General features: G+C 52.4%; 1 protein-coding gene across 2 annotated transcripts in view; it reads right to left on the bottom strand.

Moving 5' to 3' along the window:
* Positions 1–14,604: 14,604 nt before the first annotated feature.
* LOC116952621 (cytoplasmic protein NCK2-like) overlaps positions 14,605–25,384 on the bottom strand; it is a 37,279-nt gene continuing 26,499 nt past the window's right edge. For both annotated transcript variants that reach the window (XM_032972158.2, XM_076074383.1), the window contains exon 9: positions 14,605–24,826. In XM_032972158.2, the coding sequence (XP_032828049.1) occupies positions 24,632–24,826 (195 nt within the window). In that variant the 3' untranslated portion in view covers positions 14,605–24,631. The remainder of the gene's footprint in view (positions 24,827–25,384) is intronic.

The raw sequence follows: 25,384 nt of genomic DNA, 5'->3' as shown, positions 1-25,384 counted from the left end.
ATGAGATGTCAACTACCTCGCCTGGTGTACAGGAGATGTCGTGGGTTCGATCCCGACTCTGACGCCCGCTGTACATTTGAAGTTTGCGTGTCTCTCTCTATCTCTCTCTTACCATCATCATCACGGTGGCTAGGAGATGTTAACTACCTCGTCTGGTGTACAGGAGAGGTCGTGGGTTCGATCCCGATCCTGACGCCTGATGTATATTTGAAGTTTGCGTGTTCTCTGCGTGGTCGCGTGGATTTGTGACGTTACACGGCAACATTATTCAACCAACTAGGAAGAAAGATAGACAGAGCACAGTTCGGGTACTGGACAGTCACCCGATAGCGAAGGAATGGGGACAGCTGTTGCAGCAGCTGGCTTCTGTTCCACATGCCCTCGGATGGTTGAATTCTTTGGTAAACCGTGTGAGTTAGGGTGTGTGTGTGTGTGAATGGGAGCGGTGGTGCAATAGTTAGCGCTAATATGCGCTACGAACCGGTCCTGGGCCTCCCCTAGGTCGACTCAGCCTCAAAAGACTACCTGGTGCGGTGTGTAAACATCGCCACTGGGGAGACAAAGGCGGTCGGGCGTCGTGTGCCGTGCCGCTCTTCATAGATGCTCGCTTAACAGCACTTGCCCCTACAGTCTGTTAAGGCTATACCGGGGAATCTTTGTCTTTGTATGAGTGTGTGTGTGTGTGAGAAAGAGAGTCGTTAAGAGAGAGTTTTTTGACACTGCTAACTTCGCATGGAGACGTTACGTGGCCGCATGGACTGGGGCTGCCGTTGCCTTGCAGATAAATTCCCAGCTGCTCTCAACTCCTAACAACCGCCGAGATCCACCGCTGGACAAATGGCAATTGGCCGAAGCTTAACCCGGGCAAGACGTAGTAGGGGGGGGGGGCTGGTGGTTGTGAACCTGTATCGCCAGGCAGAGGGGGCTATCAGCCGGGCAAGCGGCTGGCGTTGGTGGTAGCGGGCAGCTGGTGACCTCTGTTCTGGTGCGAACAGAGGTCGCCGAGGGGCTGACGATTCCATCCCAGGCCGCCGTCCTCGGTCACCACCAACACCGCCGATGTCGCCCACCTGAGGAATACCGCCCGGGCTCGGCATCGCCCGCTGCACTCCTCCACCTTGACGTGCGTCAAACCTCTGTCGCGCCGTACGTAGCCAACCGTGCAAATCGGAAGTGCGGGGAGGGTGTGGAAGGACACCAAATTGAGCACAAAGAGCAGTCCTAAAGAAATGAGCTTTCAATCTGGATGATGATGATGATGAGGATTGAAAAGTTTCAAGCTACAGTAGAATCCTAATATCGGAAGGAAGAGCGTTCCAGACGGCCGCGGAAGCAGTGCACCTGGAAGCGCCGTGCGGTGACCACCGCCGTCTTTGTCCGATGGCCAAAAGCCGCTGCTCGATTCTCGAAAGCCGTGCACCCGCCAGGGTCACCCGGCACAACATCGCTGAGTTCACTTGTTAATGTGCCATCGAAGGCCATACCGGGAAACATTTGTCTGTTGTGCGGCTAGAGAATACGCGGGTTCATGAGTCCCGCGTTCTTGCTTCACGTGTTCGCGGCGTGGCACCTGGGCGATGCTCCATCATCATCATCCTCACCATCACCTTCACTCCCTCCACCATGCATGCCCCAAACATCCCCCTCCTTCCTTGTCCCACCAGGCAATGGGATTGGTCGTGACCCGCCGTGGTGGTTATTGAATGCCGCCAGTACCTCCTACCGTGGACAAACAGCGGACCGTGTGTATGCAGGGGACGCCTCTACTTACGAACATTCGACTTACGAACAGACCTCTGGAACCGAACCCCTTCGTAAGTAGAGGAGTCCCTGTGCACCGTGTCAGGTATTCATTCAATCGTTTAGGGGGGGGGGGGGGGGTGTTGGTTGAGATTCCACTCACTCAGATCGACTGGTTTCATAGCACAGTGCGCTAACCACAGCACCACCGCTCCCTGCAGTCAAAACAGTGTTTAAAAAAAAATAAACCGCCGCAAGAGGAGCGCAGTCGCAGTTAAAAATAAGTGAGCGGTTTCCTGTGCGAATGAGTCCTGTGGCCCGCTTGCTTACAGCTCCGAGGCAGTGGTGCAAATTCCACATTCCCATGCAAAAGGGGCGAGTCTCCTAAAAAGCCAGTCACAGTCTCCTTCACTCGTACGGCCGCTGATGTCGACGCAGAGCAACAAACGACAATTCCACATTCAGGTGGTCAAGGCCAGACAACCGCGCCAGCAGCAGGAGCGGTGTAGTTGTGCAGCAGCAGCAGCATCGTCGTCGCTGTGATGTCTCCTCCTTCGTATCTGTGGATCGGGGCATTGCGTCATTGTACGGTCTGTTCTGGGGTAGTGATAGGGGTAGTGGTAGGGGTAGTGATGGGGATAGTGGTAGGGGTTGGGGTAGTGATGGGGGGTAGTGGTAGGGGTTGGGGTAGTGGTAGGGGTTGGGGTAGTGATAGGGGTAGTGATAGGGGTAGTGGTAGGGGTTGGGGTAGTGATGGGGGTGTTGGTAGGGGTTGGGGTAGTGATGGGGGTGGTGGTAGGGGTTGGGGTAGTGATGGGGTGGTAGTAGGGGTTGGGGTAGTGATGGGGATAGTGGTAGGGGTTGGGGTAGTGATGGGGGTGTTGGTAGGGGTTGGGGTAGTGATGGGGGTGGTGGTAGGGGTTAGGGTAGTGATGGGGTGGTGGTAGGGGTTGGGGTAGTGATGGGGGTGGTGGTAGGGGTTGGGGTAGTGATGGGATAGTGGTAGGGGTAGAGGTAGGGGTTGTGGTAGTGATGGGGGTAGTGGTAGGGGTAGTGATAGGGGTAGTGGTTGGGGTAGTGATGGGGGTAGTGGTAGGGGTTGGGGTAGTGATGGGGGTAGTGGTAGGGGTTGGGGTAGTGATGGGGGTGGTGGTAGGGGTAGTGATCGGGGTAGTGGTAGGGGTTTTGGTAGGGATGGGGGTGGTGGTAGGGGTTGGGATAGTGATGGGGGTGGTGGTCGGGTTGGGTTAGTGATCGGGATAGTGGTAGGGGTTTGGGTAGTGATGGGGGTAGTGGTAGGGGTTGGGGTAGAGGTAGGGGTTGGGGTAGTGATAGGGGTAGTGATGGGGGGTTGGGGTAATGATAGTGATAGGCGTTGGGGTAGTGATGGGGGTAGTGGTAGGGGTAGTGATGGGGTAGTGGTAGGGGTTGGGGTAGTGATCGGGGTAGTGGTAGGGGTTTGGGTAGTGATGGGGGTGGTGGTAGGGGTTGGGTTAGTGATGGGGGTAGTGATGGGGGTTGGGGTAGTGATAGGGGTAGTGATGGTGGTAGTGGTATGGGTTGGGGTAGTGATAGGGGTAGTGATGGGGGTAGTGGTAGGGATTGGGGCAGTGATAGGGGTAGTGATGGGGGTAGTGGTAGGGGTTGGGGTAGTGGTGGGGGTAGTGATGGGGGGTTGGGGCAGTGATAGGGGTAGTGATGGGCGTAGTGGTAGGGGTTGGAGTAGTGATGGGGGTAATGGTAGGGGTTGGGGTAGTGATGGGGGTAGGGATGGGGGGTTGGGGTAGTGATGGAGGTAGTGGTAGGGGTTGGGGTAGTGATAGGGGTAGTGATGGGCGTAGTGATAGGGGTTGGGGTAGTGATGGGGATAGTGGTAGGGGTTGGGGTAGTGATGGGGGTAGTGGTAGGGGTTAGATTAGTGATGGAGGTAGTGGTAGGGGTAGTGATAGGGGTAGTGATGGGGGTAGTGGTAGGGGTTGGGGTAGTGATGGGGGTAGTGATGGGGGGTTGGGGTAGTGATGGAGGTAGTGGTAGCGGTTGGGGTAGGGGTTGGGGTAGTGATAGGGGTAGTGATGGGGGTAGTGATAGGGGTTGGGGTAGTGATGGGGGTAGTGGTAGGGGTTGGGGTAGTGATGGGGGTAGTGGTAGGGTTGGGGTAGTGATAGGGGTAGTGATGGGGGTAGTGGTAGGGGTTGGGGTAGTGATGGGGGTAGTGGTAGGGGTTGGGGTAGTGATGGGGGTAGTGGTAGGGGTTGGGGTAGTGATAGCGGTATTTATAGGGGTTGGGGTAGTGATGGGGGTAGTCTTTCTCGTACGACAATTCCACATTCAGATGGTCAAGCCCAGACAACCGCGCCAGCAGCAGCAGCAGCAGCAGGAGCGGAGTGTGTCGCGTGTGATGTCTCCCTCGTGTTTGTCGATCGGGGCGTTGCGTCGTTCGTCATGCGTCGTCCGGCCTTCTGGTTGAGAGTCGCAGCAGTGAAATAGGCTTCGTGATTGAGTGGCGTTCGTTGTTCCCCGTGGACCAATAAACGCGAGGCGATGCAGACGTCGAGGGGGAAGGCAAAAAAGGTGGGGGGGGAGGGGCGGGGGAGATGTTTAGGGTTTGGCAAAAGGCAGTGGAAAATTTCAACTTACCAAGAGAACCGCGGCTCACGTGACCACAAAACACGCTGTGTGAAGGGAACCTCAAGGATTGGGAGGTAGTGTGGCCGTGGTGAGTGTGTGTCTGTGTGTAGTGCAGCGGTGAGCGCTACCCTGCGCTACGTCCCAACCGGCGACAATTATCTGAACCGGTCCTGGGTCTCCCCTAGGCCGACTCAGCCTCAAATTAGTACCTTGTGCGGTGTGTAAACATCGCGACTAGGGAAACAAAGGCGGTCGGGCGTGGTGCTGTCCTACCCACCCCCTCGTGTGTCGTGCCGGCCTTCATAGATGCTCGCGAACAGCACTTGCCCCAACAGTCTATGAAGGCTACACGGGGGATCTTTGTATCGCAGGGGGCATTGCGCAATGGTTAGCGCACTGCACAACGAACCCAGATTTTGATTCTTATAAGCCATGGGAATCACAGTTCGATCCCCAGATCCGAGTTTGATTCCCAGCCATGGCTAACATCAGTGGCGAGTGAAATGTTTACTGTAGGTCGACTCAGCCTCGTGCGGCAGGCTAAATATCAACACTGGTGAGACAAAGGCGGCCGGGCGTGGTTAATAGGTGGTCACTAACAGCACTTGCCCAAACAATGTACGTATGGCCATACGGGGGACCTTTGTCTTTGAATTGTATACGTGCTATAAAGGAATTCTCCCCCCAGAAATGTCGCCAATGATACATAATTCCTTTTCAAGGTCAGTTATTGATGAAGGCGCTGAGGTTGTTTGATCTCTGCACCACCGCACCGCCAATGCGCTGTCACCAAAGCATTCGTCCTTTGTGATGAAAGTTCTTCGCGGAAGTTCCCGTGGGGAGCTCGGTCCGACCGTTTGGAACTCTTCCAACAACGCTTCCTCAATCGACGCCCCAACCTGGGCGATAGATTTCAGAGGTATCAGCTCCCCAATCCTCTTGCCTGCTTCCACGAGCCATCCGCCGATACCCAAGGGCGAGTTTCCTGTTCTGCGAGACATCCGAATGGATAGGCTTCGTCTCAGCGAAGACGCCAGCGACGATAACACAATTGGGATACTATTGTGGCGATATATATATTTAAGCAGCATAGAGGAATGATAAGTTTATGGCGAGGAATGAGGCTCCGGGTTAAAGAGGGCATCAGTCACACTGTGTGTAGTGTAGCGGTTAGCGCGACGAACCCGGCCACCAGAGTTCGATTCCCGCTCACGGCCAACACAACCAGTGACGATTATGTGAACCGGTCCTGTGCCTCCCCTAGCTCGACTCAGCCTCAAATGAGTTAGCTGGTGACGGTGTGTCAACATCGACATTGGGGAGACAAAGGCGTCCGGGCGTGGTTGCTGGCCACCCACCCCCACGTGTGCCGTGCCGGCCTTCATAGGTGCTCGCAAACAGCACTTGCTCCTACAGTCCGTTGGAGGCTACACGGGATAAGCTTTGTCTTTGTATAACCATCTGGACCATACAATCCATCTACAATACACATCGCCTCCTGTGCCGTGTCGACCTTCACATGGGCGATCGTTTGGTCTTTGTACAATTCATGCGTATGGAACTCTCACGATGGGTATACGGGTCCGTGCTGCACGCACACACACACACGCAGCCACAGTGCTGCACCCACCCACACACACGCAGCAGCCACAGTGCTGCACCCACACACACACAGCAGCCACAGTGCTGCACCCACACACACACACGCAGCCACAGTGCTGCACACACACACGCAGCCACAGTGCTGCACCCACCCACACACACGCAGCCACAGTGCTGCACCCACCCACACACACGCAGCAGCCACAGTGCTGCACCCACACACACACACACGCAGCCACAGTGATGCACCCACACACACACACGCAGCCACAGTGCTGCACCCACCCACACACACGCAGCCACAGTGCTGCACCCACCCACACGCAGCCACTGTGCTGCACCCACACGCAGCCACAGTGCTGCACCTACCCACACACACGCAGCCACCGTGCTGCACCCACCCACACACACGCAGCCAGAGTGCTGCACCCACCCACACGCAGCCACCGTGCTGCACCCACACACACACACGCAGCCACAGTGCTGCACCCACACACACACACGCAGCAGCCACAGTGCTGCACCCACACACACCCACACGCAGCCACCGTGCTGCACCCACACACACACAAGGCAGCCACCGTGCTGCGGTCGAGTCGTGAAAGTTTATTCCACAATTGCTACATCTTACAGGGCAAGGGGTGTGTGTGTGTGCGTGTGGTTATAAACACAGCGTCTGTCCGAGACTGGAGGCGGCCTCCCTCCCCAAACTCAGACACCGGAGCGCGCCTTCGCCTCCTTGGGGTGTGCGAACATGCGGCCCAAATTAAAGTAAACGTCCAGTCACCCGGCAAGCGTTAGCGAGTGGCCCACGGGCCCCCTCAAACGTGTCCCGCTACTGCAAGCGACCGACTCTCAAGTACCACTTTATTGGGAAGTCAGCGGTGGTCGTCCAATGGGGCTGGTCATAGGAATGTGGAATTTCCATCGCTCGCCGCGTAGCCAGCAGCTGAGACGAGCACGCCTGGGCAGCAGGGACAGATTGAGGTGACGGTGGTGGGGGGGGGGGGGAGGTCGATTTGGACATTTGTCCAGAGCCCAAAAATTTCAGAGGCGGGAGGGGGGGGTCCATGAAACACAAAAAATACAAAAGCTTAAGAAGTAGAATGCACCGACGACGCGCGAAGCGTCTTCAAGGGCACAGATTTACACAACAGGGAGATTAAACATGATTTAGAAAGCAGATTTACACAACAGGGAGATTAAAAAGTGGAAGGAAATGAGGGGGCCGAGCCAGAAAAATGCGAGAAAAACAGAAGTTGAGGAGGGGGTAGCGGGGGGGGGAGTCCCCGAAGGCGATAGAGGAAGGGCGTGGAAGAGAGATTTGAAATCAAAGAGGGGGAGAAGCCTGGGCACGGAGTTGGGGGGGGGATGGAGGAGGTAGGCAGTGGTTAAGAGCTGCTGCTGCTGCCACCAAGTAGGACTGTTCTCCCCTTATTGCCGTTATAACTGCGAACAATGTGCAACACCGCCTTCATTAATTGCTCTCTCAGGGGATGGACGAGGAGGAGGAGGGGGGCGAGCGGATACATTCTGCTTGGGACTACTTGGGAGTAAGGATCATCCACTTCACGTGAGGTTTAAGATCGAGATCGCTGCGACACCCAGCGATCTCACAAGCTGGCAGCTACGTGAGCAGGGCGAGCGACGGTACCGTGAAGCGTCTCTGCACGCGACGCCGTAAAGGAGAGTTTCTCGTACACCCACCATCACCAACCACGCTTCGTCTCTTTCCCAAATGACTTCTCCCCCCCCAATTCAAATTATACTCGTTCCACGCTGCACGCACCCGATGATGGTTAAACACGTTCCACGTGCAGCGCGAAGCGATTGACGCTGTCCGCGCCACGTGGAACACGCGTACACGCGCACACTGACGTCTCAATGTTTAACTTTGAACCGACTCTGTGAACGCAGACGGCGTCAATTGCTTTGCGCGGCACGTGGAAAGTGTTTAACAATCATCGGGCGCGTGCAGCGTGGAGGGGGTATAATTTGAATTGATAATAAATTGGGATAACGAGGAAAGACGTGGCGTAGTGGTGGGTCGCAAGGACTGGAGTTTGGTAAACCCTGACGTACACTCATGGTTCATCAAACACACTTGATTCTTATGCTCACTGTACATTCATCAAATCGCGTATTGTTAATGTATTATTTATACATCGAGTATTCTGCGTTATCTTTACACTGATTTGCGTGCGGTTCATTGAACCCCTGGCTGCCACTAGCGATTCTACATGCACCACAAGGACAACAACAACAAAAAGCACCCCGACCTATTTGCGAACCAACGTGACAAATCTTGGGATTTCGGGGAAGGTGGCAATTGGAGTGTCCTGGACAAAAACGCTTGAAAATCTACAAATTCTCGCGGTCCAGAAAGGAGGCTTTTGTTCAGATTAAGCGGATTAAGTGAATGAAAAGAGTTAATTATTAATTCAATTGTTCGGCCATCGGTGGGGGAGGTGATAATCAAATTTACCGAAAGAACCAAAGAGTGTATATTGTAAAGTGTTCCAATGGGGTTATATTAAAAATAAGTATGTATACATATTCTTGGTTCTTTCGGTAAAGTCACGTAGAAGGGAAACAATAAAATAAAAAATATATAAAACAATAAAATTCTCAAGACGTTTCGACTGCAACACAAGCAATCATCATCAGGTGTGAAAATCACAACAAGAAAATTTGAAATTTTCTTGTGGTTTTCACAAAATTTGAAATTTTCTTGTTGTGGTTTACACACCTGATGATGATTGCTTGTGTTGCAGTCGAAACGTCGTGAGAATTTTATTGTTTTATATTTTTATTATTTTATTGTTTCCCTTCTACGTGACTTTACCGAAAGAACCAAGAATATGAATCCCTGCAGTCACGAAAGCTTTAAATCAAAAGTATGTATACATTAACAATGCCTGTGCTTATATTGCGTCCATAACCTCAGAGGAGGGTTTTTATTTTATTTTATCAAGGGGACCTCCCACCCCCTCTATGAATGGCAGCTGCCCCTGTTCGGCACAAATTGAACACGTCACCAGCCTGCAAGGAGGCATTCGTCTGCCAGTAGATGGGGGGAAATCATTCCCCTCTAATCCCAACAGAGTAACTTGCAAAAATTGTAAAAAAATATTTGGACCGTGACGCCGGCACAGATGGCCTACTTTCTTCGTCAACAATATCCACTGAAAAGCGGACGGCGCGTATTTACGGTCAAAAGTATTCACCTGGGGCGCCCAGGAGGTTTGAACCGCAAACCTCCACAAACGGCAAACGCACGGACGCTTGGCCATATATAGACACACACGCACACACAAATATGTCTGCGTTATAGAGTTTAGTTTTTGTTTGTTTCCAGAACACTTCCTCCAATTGGCACTTCCCTATATTTCTTACAGACTAGTAGAGACATTGGTGACTCATGTAAGTGTGTAGCTTTCATCTCTCGTTATTGACTCATGTAAGCCAGCAGTCTTTACTTTCCGGTAAGGTGTGGAAGACGCGTCGTTTAGTAACCAATAACTGTTCAAAGCATTGTTAAATATGGGCACCTATAACTAGTACCTAGTTTATAATCGTAGCACCTCACCGTATAGTCGGCGGTCAGTGTGCGGGTCTAGTCCAATCGGTGTGGTCGAGTGCGATCATTGCATGGTCTCGATTATTGTGCGATCAGTCTGTGTGATCAGTGTGATCAGTCTGTGTGATCAGTGTGATCAGTCTATGTGATCAGTATGTGTGATTAGTGTTATCAGTCTGTGCGATCAGTCTATGTGATCAGTGTGATCAGTCTGTGTGATCAGTGTGATTAGTCTGTGTGATCAGTGTGATCAGTCTGTGTGATCAGTCCATGTGATCAGTGTGATCAGTATGTGTGATCAGTGTTATCAGTCTATGTGGTCAGTGTGATCAGTCTGTGTGATCAGTGTGATCAGTCTGTGTGATCAGTGTGATTAGTCTGTGTGATCAGTCTGTGTGATCAGTGTGATTAGTCTGTGTGATCAGTGTGATCAGTCTGTGTGATCAGTGTGCGGTCTAATTCAGTCTGTGTGGTCAGTATGTGATCAGTCTGTGTGATCAGTCTGTGATCAGTGTTGGATCTAACAGTCTGTGTGATCAGTATGTGTGATCAGTGTTGGATCTAACCCAGTCTGTGATCAGTGTGTGAACAGTGTGATCAGTCTGTGTGATCAGTGTTGGATCTAACACAGTCTGTGTGATCAGCCTGTGTGATCAGTCTGTGATCATGGTGCGGTATAATTCAGTCTGTGTGATCAGTGTGATCAGTCTGTGTGATGAGTGTGATCAGTCTGTGTGATCAGTGTGATCAGTGTGCGGTATAATTCAGTCCGTGCGGTCTAGTCCAGTCTGCTCCTCTTTCCTCGCCATTTGCATCTCCCCCTGGTCTCTCGACTTTGCGTTTCTGCCCTCAGTCGCTCACAATTATTGCCACCGGCGTCAGCCGCCCGTCACTCCCCCCCCCCCCCTCGTGTATATGCGCCGACCGCACACCTGTCAACCCATACGGTCTAACCCCGTATTTTTGGACAGGGAAATTGAGTTTTCAGGCCCACACGGCGTACAGCCGTTTCAATACGGGCAAAAATATCTGTTTGTTTGTGTTTCTCCCTTGCGATGGGACTTTGCAGGATGAACGTTGAGATTTATAAGGGGCACGGGGTGGCCAATAAGTTCTGAGTTGGTCTGTAATAAGGTAGGGCACTGATAAGGGGTAGACCGGCTCGCGAGTGCATTCCCTTGCTGACGCCACAGCACCAAGAGGGCTTCAACTCCTCCACCCCCCCTAAACCCCCCCCTAACCCCCACCCCCCACCAACATTCTCATAACCTCTGTAAATCATCAACCTCCTCCTCCTCCTCCACCACCACCACCACCACGCGCTGCTGCTTAACTCAGGCACTGGCCACCCACCTTTCACACTACATTGCTAAACTCTTGTAGCTCACGAACCCTGCTCCCTTCGCAGCGAAAAACAACTTAGACACTGGAACGTTATCACCCCACCACCATCCTCCTCCACACGCAGTGCTGCTCTACCTCGAGAAAGATTTAAATCCTCCTGCGTCTCCCCACCCGAATAACATATGTCCCGTTCACCGTTGCCTCTGCACTGTTCGCCCAATATTCTTTGGTTCTTTCGGTAAAGTCACCACGTAGAATGAGAATAAAATAATAAATTGATAAAATAAAATAACACAATAAAATTCTCACGACGTTTCGGCCACAACACAAGCGGCCTTCATCAGGTGAAGGGACGAGACTGTCTGGAGGACAGCGCTTATTGTGTTGTGTTATTTTATCAATTTATTTTATTCTCATTCTACGTGACTTTACCGAAATAACCAAAGAAGATGAATCCTTGCAGTCACGAAAGCTTTAAATCGAAATGTTCGCCCAATGTTTACAATGTGTTGATTCGTCGTCAGCAACCTTCTAGGCATGTACGTTCACCTTCTTTTGCACCGCACGTAGTCAACCGTGCTAATCGGAGGTCGGGGCTAAGCAATACAATGACTTGTCTGACTCGTGGGATGTGACGCCTAACAGTGCTTGCTTTCTACAAACAAAATCACTGCAATGTGGAAATTAACCCAATCAGTCCAGGCCTGCCCTGTGATGAGCCTTTGCAATTTAAAGGTTGAAAATGCAGGGGGCCGAATCAGTACCTCATGGCTCCTGGGGCCAATAAAAACGCCACCACTTCGATGGAAAGCTGTCTGCCATTGTGCTTTGGATGGAATCGCCCTTGCGGTCCGAATGTGGAAATCTCACCACCGACTCCTGGCATTGGACTGCATGACGGACATCATCTCCACTGTCTGCTCATCGATTCCCGTGACTCTATGGGTTACCGCTAGTCTAGTTCGTGGCGAGGGACAGCTGCCACTGGGGGGAGGTGGTGTGGACTAGACTGCAGCAGAGCATTGGAATGGTTGAGATTAGCTGTAATGGGAAGGCGCTTTTAGTTGCGTTTAATTAGGCGCCCTAGAAACACAAAACCTTAGTTGTCGCACGTTGCCGAGTTCTAGTTCCATCGAGTCGTCGGTTTCACGCGCGGCGCGTGGGTACTACCCTCGAGTTAGTGCCTAGAGTATGTGCCTAGAGTTAGTGCCTAGATTTAGTGCCTAGAGTATGTGCCTAGAGTATGCGCCTAGAGTATGTGCCTAGAGTTAGTGCCTACAGTATGTGCCTAGAGTTAGTGCCTAGAGTTAGTGCCTAGAGTTAGTGCCTAGAGTATGTGCCTAGAGTTAGTGCCTACAGTATGTGCCTAGAGTATGTGCCTAGAGTTAGTGCCTAGAGTTAGTGCCTAGAGTTAGTGCCTAGAGTTAGTGCCTACAGTATGTGCCTACAGTATGTGCCTAGAGTTAGTGCCTAGAGTTAGTGCCTAGAGTTAGTGCCTAGAGTTAGTGCCTACAGTATGTGCCTAGAGTTAGTGCCTAGAGTTAGTGCCTACAGTATGTGCCTACAGTATGTGCCTACAGTATGTGCCTACAGTATGTGCCTAGAGTTAGTGCCTACAGTATGTGCCTACAGTATGTGCCTACAGTATGTGCCTAGAGTTAGTGCCTAGAGTTAGTGCCTAGAGTTAGTGCCTACAGTATGTGCCTACAGTATGTGCCTACAGTATGTGCCTAGAGTTAGTGCCTAGAGTTAGTGCCTACAGTATGTGCCTAGAGTTAGTGCCTAGAGTTAGTGCCTAGAGTTAGTGCCTAGAGTTAGTGCCTAGAGTTAGTGCCTACAGTATGTGCCTACAGTATGTGCCTACAGTATGTGCCTAGAGTTAGTGCCTAGAGTTAGCGCCTAGAGTTAGTGCCTACAGTATGTGCCTAGAGTTAGTGCCTACAGTATGTGCCTAGAGTTAGTGCCTAGAGTTAGTGCCTAGAGTTAGTGCCTAGAGTATGTGCCTAGAGTTAGTGCCTAGAGTTAGTCCCTACAGTATGTGCCTAGAGTTAGTGCCTACAGTATGTGCCTAGAGTTAGTGCCTATAGTATGTGCCTAGAGTTAGTGCCTACAGTATGTGCCTAGAGTTAGTGCCTACAGTATGTGCCTAGAGTTAGTGCCTAGAGTATGTGCCTAGAGTTAGTGCCTAGAGTTAGTGCCTAGAGTTAGTGCCTACAGTATGTGCCTAGAGTTAGTGCCTAGAGTTAGTGCCTAGAGTTAGTGCCTATAGTATGTGCCTAGAGTTAGTGCCTACAGTATGTGCCTAGAGTTAGTGCCTACAGTATGTGCCTAGAGTTAGTGCCTACAGTATGTGCCTACAGTATGTGCCTAGAGTTAGTGCCTACAGTATGTGCCTAGAGTTAGTGCCTACAGTATGTGCCTACAGTTAGTGCCTAGAGTTAGTGCCTAGAGTTAGTGCCTACAGTATGTGCCTAGAGTTAGTGCCTAGAGTTAGTGCCTACAGTATGTGCCTACAGTTAGTGCCTAGAGTTAGTGCCTAGAGTTAGTGCCTACAGTATGTGCCTAGAGTTAGTGCCTAGAGTTAGTGCCTACAGTATGTGCCTAGAGTTAGTGCCTACAGTATGTGCCTAGAGTTAGTGCCTACAGTATGTGCCTAGAGTTAGTGCCTACAGTATGTGCCTAGAGTTAGTGCCTACAGTATGTGCCTAGAGTTAGTGCCTACAGTATGTGCCTAGAGTTAGTGCCTATAGTATGTGCCTAGAGTTAGTGCCTAGAGTTAGTGCCTACAGTATGTGCCTAGAGTTAGTGCCTACAGTATGTGCCTAGAGTTAGTGCCTAGAGTATGTGCCTAGAGTTAGTGCCTACAGTATGTGCCTAGAGTTAGTGCCTACAGTATGTGCCTAGAGTTAGTGCCTAGAGTTAGTGCCTAGAGTTAGTGCCTAGAGTTAGTGCCTATAGTATGTGCCTAGAGTTAGTGCCTACAGTATGTGCCTAGAGTTAGTGCCTACAGTATGTGCCTAGAGTTAGTGCCTACAGTATGTGCCTACAGTATGTGCCTACAGTTAGTGCCTAGAGTTAGTGCCTACAGTATGTGCCTAGAGTTAGTGCCTACAGTATGTGCCTACAGTTAGTGCCTAGAGTTAGTGCCTAGAGTTAGTGCCTACAGTATGTGCCTAGAGTTAGTGCCTACAGTATGTGCCTAGAGTTAGTGCCTACAGTATGTGCCTAGAGTTAGTGCCTACAGTATGTGCCTAGAGTTAGTGCCTACAGTATGTGCCTAGAGTTAGTGCCTACAGTATGTGCCTAGAGTTAGTGCCTACAGTTAGTGCCTACAGTTAGTGCCTACAGTATGTGCCTACAGTATGTGCCTACAGTTAGTGCCTACAGTATGTGCCTACAGTTAGTGCCTAGAGTTAGTGCCTACAGTATGTGCCTAGAGTTAGTGCCTACAATATGTGCCTAGAGTATGTGCCTACAGTATGTGCCTAGAGTTAGTGCAGCATTGAACAGAGTGCAGAGCAAGCTGCGATGTTGCAGAGAGCAGAACTTGATTCGACACGAGAGCACAGATCGCGTTTCGACGTCCAAGAGAGCGACGAGGGCACTTGCACGCTGCGGAAGGGACTGTGTCTGTGACGTCACAATGTGACGTCACAATGCCACCGTGACAAAAATGGTGGGCTTCACCTTGCAAGACACGTGGACAGTAGTTAAGACAGTTCACAGAGCCAGTGTTGCTTGAGACGACACATCGGCAAACTCGTCATATGAACACAAATATATACAGGGCTATTTAAAAAAAACGGGCACACACACACACGATATAACCCAAACACCAAATTGATAGACAGCGCATCAGTTCAAAATTACACGTTCATTTTGCGTGAAGGAATGACGCAAAAAAATAATAATACTACACGCATATCACAATGGAAACGCAAGGCATCTACAAACGGCGTACAATGATTGGCATGACAATTGTTTTAGCTCGTAATAAAGGCAAGACGTGTTAAATCAATGAGTTAGATTTCATATTATATATATGTATAAGGGCCGTCTCGGCGTCAAAGTGACCCATATAAATCAACTATCCATCGATTAAAAAGTCGCCCGATGATTCAGAAGCGCGCGAGACAGAATGAGCGCAGCCCTACGCTGTAGAAGAGCAATCACGTTGATCGTGTCAGAGCGCGCGCCGGAAACCGATGTCGCTTTTAAATACAGAGCCACCTCCTCTCACTCGTTGTTCATGCCAACAGAACCATCACGCGTTACACCTGCATGATAGTCACGTATGAGTTGCGATTGAAAGGTCTTTGTCCTGACACAGAGAGCAGTGGGGGTGGGGGGCTTTGATGAAGCGGTGTTATTTCTCCACGTGGTCACCTTTAAGTGAAGTACACGTGATCCATCGTCACCACCACCATGGTCATGACCACTGTCATCATCACCACCACCATCATTACCACCACCACCACCATCATTACCACCACCATCGTCATCACCACCATTATCATCACTGTCATCATCATTAGCACCATAATCATCACCACCACTACCATAATCATCACCACCACCACCATCATCATCACCGTCATCATCACATCATCGATGTCCCGAGGCTGTCATCCCAGTCTGGAAGAACTCTCCGTCTGGCTCCTCACTCCACTCACAGCTCAAGTCGCTTCCTCACCACACAAACAGCCGGTCTCCTCTCCCCACCCCCCGCCTAAGTGATTACACAGCCGGGGAGACACGTGGGGTGGCACTGGGAGCTGGGTCCAGTGAACATGGGTTTTGTTCAGCTTTCTCCACATTTACGACTTTACTCGCGTTTTTCGCCTGCGTTTGTTAAAAAAATTCCCCATTTTTCAGTTCAGACACAAAAAAAAGATCATTAAAAAAAGCCTGCGCAGAGGGTAAATCTATTGCCATGAAACGTGGTAATCATGAGCAACGTCACGCACATTCAACTGCGAATTCATCACCCTTTGTGGCAACTGTCCTCCTCCTTCCCATGTCAGGTCACAGAACGCTCAATCGACCCTCGCGTGAACACGCGCGAGTGAAGGAATACAAAAAAAAAATATGACCTCTAAGACCGGATGAGTTCCAAGTCGGAGTTCCTGTGGTCTGGGTTCCTGTGTTCTGGCCGGACCCTGCAGGTTGAACACCCGGTCTCGCTCAACTCACCGCATTCCCTTTTCTTTTTTCTACTCTTGTTGCATAGAATGAAACTACTGCATGGAACGGCGCATTTCGCGTAAAAAAACCCGACAAATAAGACGTAAAATTCAACGCGGTTGTAAGACCACCCCCCCCCCCGCCCCCCCTAACATACTGTGGAATTTCCACCACCTGCTGAACAGTGATGAGACACTTTCACGCTCTTTCCAAAGACCAAAAATGAATCGACTTGATATTTACGATATTTTTAGAATCATCAACGTAAGCGGACACACGCCGCTGGCGACAGCCCCAGCAATGTAAAGGGACGTGGCGCACGAACAGGCCGTGGAGCGCGCACGCGAGACGCCTCTGCAGCTACGGGAACGCGGGAGCGCACGCGGTGCTTTCTCCACTCAAACCCTCGCACCGCGGGACTTCTCGACGCGCGCGACGGGAGGACTTGAGCAGGCCATCGAGCACCAATCGACGAAAGTAACGCGGGCCGCAGTTGGCGTAAAGTGAGGGGGGGGGGGGGGAGAGCAAAGAATAACATGGCACTCCGATCGTCCTTGAAGGCAAATGCAATCCAAACACCAAAACTCGCAAAGGGGGGTTCTCTCCCTCTTCCCGATTGCACCTGGTACTCGAGCAGCATTTGTTATAGCAAGCCTGGCGACGTGGATGAGGCCACGGTCTCAACCGATTCCGAGTTTGCTCGCTCAAACAAGTGCCGGCTCGATAATGTTTTTTTTTTTCCCCCAGGAAGTGCGCAACGTTGGGCCAACGTTGTTGGCGTGTGGTTGGGAACCGGGTGGACCAACGTTGAGCCAATGATCCACGTTGACTGGATTGGTCCATAAATCCGACATCGGCAGGGTGGTGTGTCTGGAAGTGGTGGGGGAGTATCTCACGCGGTGGAATGGGAAGCAGAGTTGCAATGTGGGCCTGCAACGCACATGCACATTGTCTCTCTCTCTCTATTTTTCCAAATTGTTTTTGCTGGTCATGCGACACCGCTGTGATTAGGCCAGAAGTTCACATTTGTGGTTGACAGGTTTTCCATGGCAATCAATATACCAGCCATAAAGATAGTTTTTTTTTACATGAAAGTATACAGTTAATAGTATAAATGGGCTGATAATTATTTTCCAAGTGAAATAATGAAATCACATTAGTTATTATATACATTAAGCATTTTCTACAATACTTGGATATTGATTTTTTATTTACCGAGTAGGCCACGCCAATGTGAACTTTATAACGAGCCATATTTTCAACGCTATCCGAGATGGAAGCGCCAACGGCAGAGAGCCACACTTAAGTCGTGAGAGGCCAATATCTCCTGCCTGCGTAGTGTGGGTGACTTTGGGAGGGCTATCCAGGCAAAGGGTAGGGCAAGGGGCCGGGTCTCAGGCCTATTCTAGCCTCTACAGTACTCTCAATATCATTAGGGGCCCTGCGGTGGCAAGATAAACAGGATGCCATGGTTTTCAATCTCGACCCTGACGCCTGCTGTATATTTGGAGTTTGGCTGCGATACATTTACACGCGATAAGCCACTTCGTTGAGCTATAATTTGTGGCGAGGTCGCTTGTGAAAAAAATAGCTAGAAAGCTCAGTGGGGCTTTCCCTGGTAAAATAATAATGCATCGTTAAGTTTCAGGATCATTAATCGGGCTCTGACAGCTGGGCAGTGGATGGCGCGCTGCGCTACGAACCTGGCGACCGCTGCTGTTTAATTTCCAGCAACAGCTAACATCAGTGGCGAGAAGTTTCTGGAACCGATCACAATCCATCACCCCCCCCACCCCTACAACTTGCTGACCCCGTGGCCCCCACAAGACACCGGTGGAAAAGAGCTTCATAGCTCATCGGATTCATCCGGTCTAACTAAAGATTCTGATTCTAACGAAGGGATTTACACATATGTATATATATAATAGCACGCGCCGTGATTGACTATCGTGCTGTTTGCTCAGTAATGTGCAACTTGTGCGCGAAACGGAATCGGATGGAGAGGGATGCGACGCTTAACGCGCGCGGGGCGTTTCGTGGCGTCTGATGGGTGTAAGGAAACTCCGGGGCCCCGAGGCCTTTTGCCAACAACATCGAGCTGAAGCTGGAGACTTATTTTCCTGCTTTACCTCGAAAAGCCGCAATACCTCACAGTTCATAAAGCACTGTCTGTGGGCTTCTGTAGAGAGAGGAGGCAGCTTACATTAACCAAACGAGGCCCTTCTGTGGGATGACGCCATACAATAAACAAATGAGGGTGGATTGTAAAGTATTCCAAAGGAGCTTGCGTGGGTTTATGTAAAATATATATTTCTAAAGATAAAGGCGCAGCCCTGCAATTGCTTTTATCACGCCACTGCTGGCAGAAGGGCCTCCCTCTGGAGACTCTCTCTCTCTCTCTGCAGGCTATTTGGACTTCTCTTCCTACGCAGGTCATGTCTTTGAACACGTGTGAATACCCACATTTTACCCCACCACAACGCAACCTGCCCATCAACTGCGGTGTACCCACTTCATACTGCTGGATAGGCAGGGTGAATCTTAAGAAACGCGGACCGGAGTTTCAACTCTCGCCCTCACAGATTCACCCCCCCCCCTCCCCACCCTGGCTTGCAACCGAAGTGTCAACACCAAAGAGCTCACGGCAGCCACTGACGTTAAAGACTCGAACCACCACCACCAAACAACTGGGATCTTGTCGACACACACGCCGGGAGCCGTGTGTGTTTGTGTGTGTGTGTCTGTGTGTCACGGTGTGTGTGTCTGTGTGTCACGGTGTGTGTGTCTGTGTGTCACGGTGTGTGTGTCTGTGTGTCACGGTGTGTGTGTCTGTGTGTCACGGTGTGTGTGTTTGTGTGTGTGTCTGTGTGTCACGGTGTGTGTGTGTCTGTGTGTCACGGTGTGTGTGCGCGTGTGTGTGTCTGTGTGTCACGGTGTGTTTGTGTGTGTGTGTGTGTCTGTGTGTCACGGTGTGTGTGTCTGTGTGTCACGGTGTGTGTGTCTGTGTGTCACGGTGTGTGTGTCTGTGTGTCACGGTGTGTGTGTCTGTGTGTCACGGTGTGTGTGTTTGTGTGTGTGTCTGTGTGTCACGGTGTGTGTGTGTCTGTGTGTCACGGTGTGTGTGCGCGTGTGTGTGTGTGCCACGCGCTGTCCGACGCGAGTTTGACGGCACTGCGGATTTCGGCGAGGGGATGAACATTTTTTTTTCAATGTCGCTCCAGTTGTCACTCCCCTCCTCACTCCCCCACTCCACCCCCTTCTCATTACCAATGCTTAAATCTCGCATTGCCATACCCCGCCCTCCTCTGCTGCGGGTTACCCCTTGGGGCGCTGTAAGGCAAAAAAACAAAAAGAGTTCATAAACCGTCAATAATCGCAGAACGTCGCGTAGCAGTACCAAAGAATTGTGGCTATAACGCGCGTGTTTTGTTTGTTTGTTCTTCCGCGACAAACTTGACAACAACAACAACAACGTGACCCCCCCCCCCCTGCTCGCGCATTAATTCGACACCTTCGCGAAATCGCTGTCGTCGTCGCCACGTTCGAATAACGCGCCACGTGGCTCGAGTCAATGGCATTCACGGTGTAGTGTTGAGGCTCACGATCGTGACACTAAGGCGAGGTGGGTTGGAGGTGGGGAGGGGGTTGGTCCTAACACGCGTGCCCACAGCGAGACGACGAGTTGCACAAACCGGCTGCGCGCAAACCGAATCGCTCACACGCGGACGTCTCTGCAACCAGTTGCGCGCAATTGGGTTGCTCACAGGTAGACAACTCTCACTCGAAAGCAAATTTTTGTTGCGCAACCGATGCGCTCACGTGTGCACCCGGCATTACGGCTCGAGTTCGGATGGCCTAAAACGATAACTATTCTGCCCCATTGTCTCTCGTCGTTGTTTGGTGTAATGTTAGTCGTCAAAGTCTCCAAGCTCACACCAGCAAAGGGGGGGGGGGGACGTTGGCTCCTCTCCATCGACGCACCCCCCCCCTCCGAACGAGCTGTGAATAAATTCCACATTCTCATGGCGAGGGGTGGGTATCTCCAGAGGATGAGCGCAGGGGACTTCTGCGAAGTAGTACTCATTTTATCGACCCCCCAGTGGGATGATGAGCCGAGTTTGACCTCCCGACCTCGGGCCACGATGACAGCCGGCCAATATGAGGACATAAGTAGAGGGGTTTCCAAAAAGGCGATGGCAAATGATCAGGACTACGATTAGAACTAACGCGAAGGGCCAGGGGTTTTGGGTTAACTGCTCCAGCATGGGACTCCGCTTCCGAACGAAATCCAAAGGGGGGTTCCACACGCGTTGCTGTGCACGTAGCAGGCAACACTCACTTTGAGGTCTTTAGCAATTCGTTTGCCACACGGAGGTCATGGAATAAAAATCCGCACCTGCTGCTGTCCGACCCCAACTACAAACACGGCCTAACATGCTCCCCTCTCCTCGTCTGCTGCGAGAGTGTAAGTAACACCCCCAAGAGAGAGAGAAGTACTTACTGGATTATAAGACGCACCCCCCATCCCCCATCATCCCCCATCCCCCCCCCCCCCCCCCAGAAAAAGTTCAAGTGTTTATTTTTAAAGGATAAAACAAAAATTACTCGGCGTTTCATAATTGGGAGTATACGGTATTGGTATGGGGCTAAATGTCTTCCGGAAGATGGGGGAGGACGAATACAACGCGTTTGACAACGGGGAGAAGAGAAATGACTTTCGGGAAAGATCATTAACGAGGAGCTTGGCGCTGTCTTCTCTTCTCTGGGTGGTCAATGTATTGCGATGGTGGAGAACCATCTTTCGGAAGATGCAATTTTTACCAGATTTTAAGGCTTGCCTTTAACTTTTTTTTATTTAAAATAAGAGGGGGGGGGGGGGGGTGGGTGGGGTGAGGGGGTGGTGTGCGGGGAGTGCATCATAATCTGGAGAATACAATATACAACCGGATGATAAAAATGCCAACACCAATAACGAAGAGCAAAACGCTTCTTACGAGTAATGGGCCCGGTAGCCCGACACTGGACCCACCAGAAAACAAAGCGGCTTTCGAGAGACATCTCGGGACATTTCAATTCACCAGCCACAGATCCACAACACCGTCGACAGATTGGCTGCCTGCCCGCGCGATAACGGAGTCGCGCAAGTCGACGAGCTACGCTGCGAGAGAACAGTGCAGCAATGCCCGTGGATGCCTTGAATCAGTGCGATGTTTTCCCAGCGAGATGCAGTTCTATCACCACTGCTGCTTGCTCTTTAGCCCCCCCCCCGCCACCCACCCCCCCCCCCCCCATTGTGAATTCGACCTCGACTAGCAACTTCACGAGCAACACCCCCTCACTCCCTCCCTCCCTCCCAGATCCCCGTAGTTTCTCTCGACATTGTCCAAGGTTAGCTTTCAAAGGGGGGCATTAGTGTTACGATTGGCGCGAGGCTTTCGAGGACACGGCGTGAGAGCCGAGCACGAGAGGTCGTCATGGGGGCGACGGGAATGTCGGCGCTTCCGCTGGTGGAGGGAGCGAATCCCAAGTCGAGGGTTGGGAGTTCAAACCTTGGTTTGGGAGGGGGGGACCAGGCCCATTCGTCGCTCCGGGGTCGATAAAATAGGTACCACTTCGTGGGGAAGTCTCAACTGTTGTTGTTGTTGTCACGTGGGTATACTTGCCCCTGCCGTAGGAACGTGGAATTGGGCTGCAAACAAGAAAGTAGCACTGCCTCAATGCTCATTTTAAGCAGGATATCGTTGACTTTTTTTCACGCAAATGTACCAGTGTCCAAGGAGCATCAGTGATCAGTGCTGGGCAGTAATGAATGAACGTTATCATATTACGATGAATCACCACAACGATATTACTGTATTGTAGCAAAAAAGCTATGCATTCAATCTTGATCTGAAGCTTTTGTGACTGCAGGAATCCATACTTTTGAGTTCTTTCGGTAAAGTCACGTGGGTAGAAAAAGTTATCGATCACGACGTTTCGATCGCCACACAAGCGACCTCTCACCTCCGAAGACGGTTGCTTGTGTGGCGATCGAAACGTCGCGATCATTTATTTTTTCCTACCTACGTGACTTTACCGAACTAAAGAGTGTAAGCTATGCATTATAACGGTTGCTTGTTTGTACTCAAATTGCCGCTACCTTAGCATGCACGGGCTGATGCACGACTACCTATTACTTTTATTATTCTTGGTTCTTTCGGTAAAGTTTCCCTTCTACGTGGTGACTTTACCGAAAGAACCAAGGATATGAATCCCTGCAGTCACGAAAAGCTTTAAATCAAAATAACTTTTATTGTTTTAATTACTCGTAAAACAACTTTTAAAAAAGGGGGGGGGAATTTACGGCGACATCGGCAGCCCGAGTTGCTGCCACCACACAACAGCGTTCACATAGGTCATCCACCAAGGGCAGCGGGGGGGGGGGGGGGGGCGCGTTGCATCGAAAGCACACCGCCGCCACGCTCCGAGAATTAAACCAACCTCGCGCAAGAAGTCAAGAGAGAGAGTAAATCGTAAAAGTAATCGAGTGAGGAGATCACATGACTCTGTAATCTCAGAACACAGCTAATACCAGACTATGTTAAGTTACTTCTAAAATGCCGAGTAGCCGGCAAGGGCAGAGAGACGGAGAGAGAGAGGGAGTACTCTCCTTAAGTCTCCCTCCCAATCACTGGCGATGCATGGAGGAAGCCAGTACGAGCCTTCAGGGCGAGGCGGGCGTCAGCAAGTGGGCGAGCGTTTGCCGGGAAAGCCCGTGGCATCGGAGGAGTGACGGACCGAATTGAAGGCCGCTCCGTCGCTTCGGGAGAACCGACGCCGAGGGGTCCCGTGCCGCCACCAACGTCGTCATCGTCGCCAACATCCCGGGCCTCGCCGCCAACGACGCTCGAAGCAAAACTTCCCCCACGGCAGCTGGGGGCGACAAAACTCCACCGGAGTGCCGCGGGCGCCACGCGCAGCCGAGAGACGCCGTGCGATCCGGTGACGTGGTAAATGGGAGTGCTGTGGTTTGGTTTTTCCCGTATCGCGATGCGATGTTTGTGTGGTTCGGTGGTTATTTTGGTGTGATGTTGTATGCCGGTCTAAATGTGGTGTAGTGTGGTCATGTAATGAGGATCTCGTGTGGCGTGGCTGCGTGGTAATCAAGAGGAAGAGCTGTGGTAGTGTGGTATCATGACGAGGTGGCGTGGTGTCGCACGCTTAGGTTTGGTACTGTGGGGCAAGCAGGACGACGGCGTTCCTCGGCAAGACGCGGCGCGGCGCGGCACAATGCGGCAACATCACGTGGCACGGAGCGGCGTGGCTCGGCATCACGTGGCACGGAGCGGCGTGGCTCGGCATCACGTGGCACGGAGCGGCGTGGCTCGGCATCACGTGGCTCGGAGCGGCGTGGCTCGGCAAATTGGCTCGCGTCGCGCACCTCCTCGTGAACCCCCCTTCCGAGAACATCATCACAACCACGCTGCCCTAGCGGCCGCCCATCGTCGTCAAAGTTCCAAATCTTCTGCTACAATCCGCGGCGGGGGGGAGGGGGAAGGGAGATACAAAAGCACCGCACCGTGACCGACGTCGCAAGGGCCGAGTGGTGTCCTGGGGGCGGGGGCGGGTGGGGACGCAGTCGATTGGGGGGCGCCGTTCTCCCCTCCGCTGCCGATGGTCCCCCGCCGTTCGTCGCTTGCCATCGTCATTTCCGCGTCCGGTTCCGGCCCTGTATATTGTTCCTTTTCTTCGCCCGTCTGGATTGTGGATTTTTGTTACTTACAATCGCCCAGAGGTGTTGCTTCTTGTTTACGTCTCCCCTCCCCCCCCCCGCCCCTCCCCCTTCAATCGCACGGCACGCACGCGAAGCGAATGGGCGTTGGCGGAAATTGGCGCCACAGCGAATTGGCGGACAGAAACACCCCTCCCCCCCGCCCACCACCACCCCCCGTCCCCCCCAACCAAAACAAAACCCATCATAATTAAAATAATAATAATAAGCAGAACGTTTCACAAACACTATTCGAACAATGTTAACAATATCAACAATAACACTTTTGTTGTTTAAGACAGTTCTCTTCTGCTCGGAAAACGCCAAACCCGCAGAGCAGAGGGGAACGGACATGTGCGCCCAGAAAAGCAGCGAGCACGAGGTGGGGCCCTGGGGGGCCCTGGGGGGCCCTGGGGGACTTTGGGAGGCTGTGGGGGGGGGGGGGGTAGTCGAGTGGAGTTTGACGGGCAGGTGGTCGAGCCGGGAGGGCCGCTGGGAGCCACGGAGGAAGTGAGCGGGCCACTCCCCCCCCCCCCCCCACCCCGACGGCTGAGTATAACAAAGCCGGGCCCTCGCGTCAAAATGGTTTTGTTCGGCGGCGTCGCGGGGAGAACACGGCAAGATGAGCTGGGGTCGGGGGAGGGGTGGGAGGGGTGGGGCGATGGACGACGGTGGCGGCGCCAATCGCGAGCGGTCGGAGCCGAGAGGTGGCGGGGGAAGGGGGGGGGACGGGGGTGGGTGATCCGGCGTCACAGAGTCAGCGTGAGCGACGACGATCGGTCGCGTTTCTCGGCGCCCGCGGCTCAGGGCAGCGGCCGGATGAGGTAAAGCTTGTCGCCCTGGCTTGAGGTGAAGATGGGGGCCCGCTTGTAGTGCTCGATGAGGTCGGCCATGCTGCTGAAGCGCCGCTGGCCGATGCAGAAATCGTTGCCGTTCTGCTGCACCTTGAAGTGCTTGTTCTTGCCCGTCGCCTTCAGGGAGACGGAGAAGTCTGTGGGCTATGGGGGGGAGGGGGGGAGCGAGAGGAAGCGTGGGAGGGAAGAGTTGGAGGGAGTGTGGGAGGGAGAGTGGGAGGGAGCGTGGGAGGGGGAGTGGGAGAGAGTGGGAGGGAGCGTGGGAGGGGGAGTGGGAGGGAGAGTGGGAGAGAGCGTGGGAGAGAGCGTGGGAGGGGGTGGGAGGGAGATTGGGAGGAAGAGTGGGAAGGAGCGTGGGAGGGGGAGTGGGAGGGAGTGGGAGGGAGAGTGGGAGGGAGAGTGGGAGGGAGAGTGGGAGGGAGTGGGAGGGAGCGTGGGAGGGAGAGTGGGAGGGAGTGGAAGGGAGAGTGGGAGGGAGAGTGGGAGGGAGCATGGGAGGGAGCGTGTGAGGGAGAGTGGGAGGGAGAGTGGGAGGGAGCGTGGGAGGGAGAGTGGGAGGGAGCGTGGGAGGGGGAGTGGGAGGGAGAGTGGGAGGGAGAGAGGGAGAGTGGGAGGGAGTGGGAGGGAGAGTGGGAGGGAGAGTGGGAGGGAGAGTGGGAGGGAGAGTGGGAGAGAGCGTGGGAGGGAGTGGGAGGGAGCGTG

The sequence above is a fragment of the Petromyzon marinus genome, chromosome 47, assembly GCF_048934315.1.
Source record: "Petromyzon marinus isolate PM22_M1 ecotype Great Lakes invasive population chromosome 47, UKy_Petmar_22M1.pri1.0, whole genome shotgun sequence".
NCBI classification, from domain to species: Eukaryota; Metazoa; Chordata; class Hyperoartia; order Petromyzontiformes; family Petromyzontidae; genus Petromyzon; species Petromyzon marinus.
This window is presented reverse-complemented; position numbering and strand designations above follow the sequence as displayed.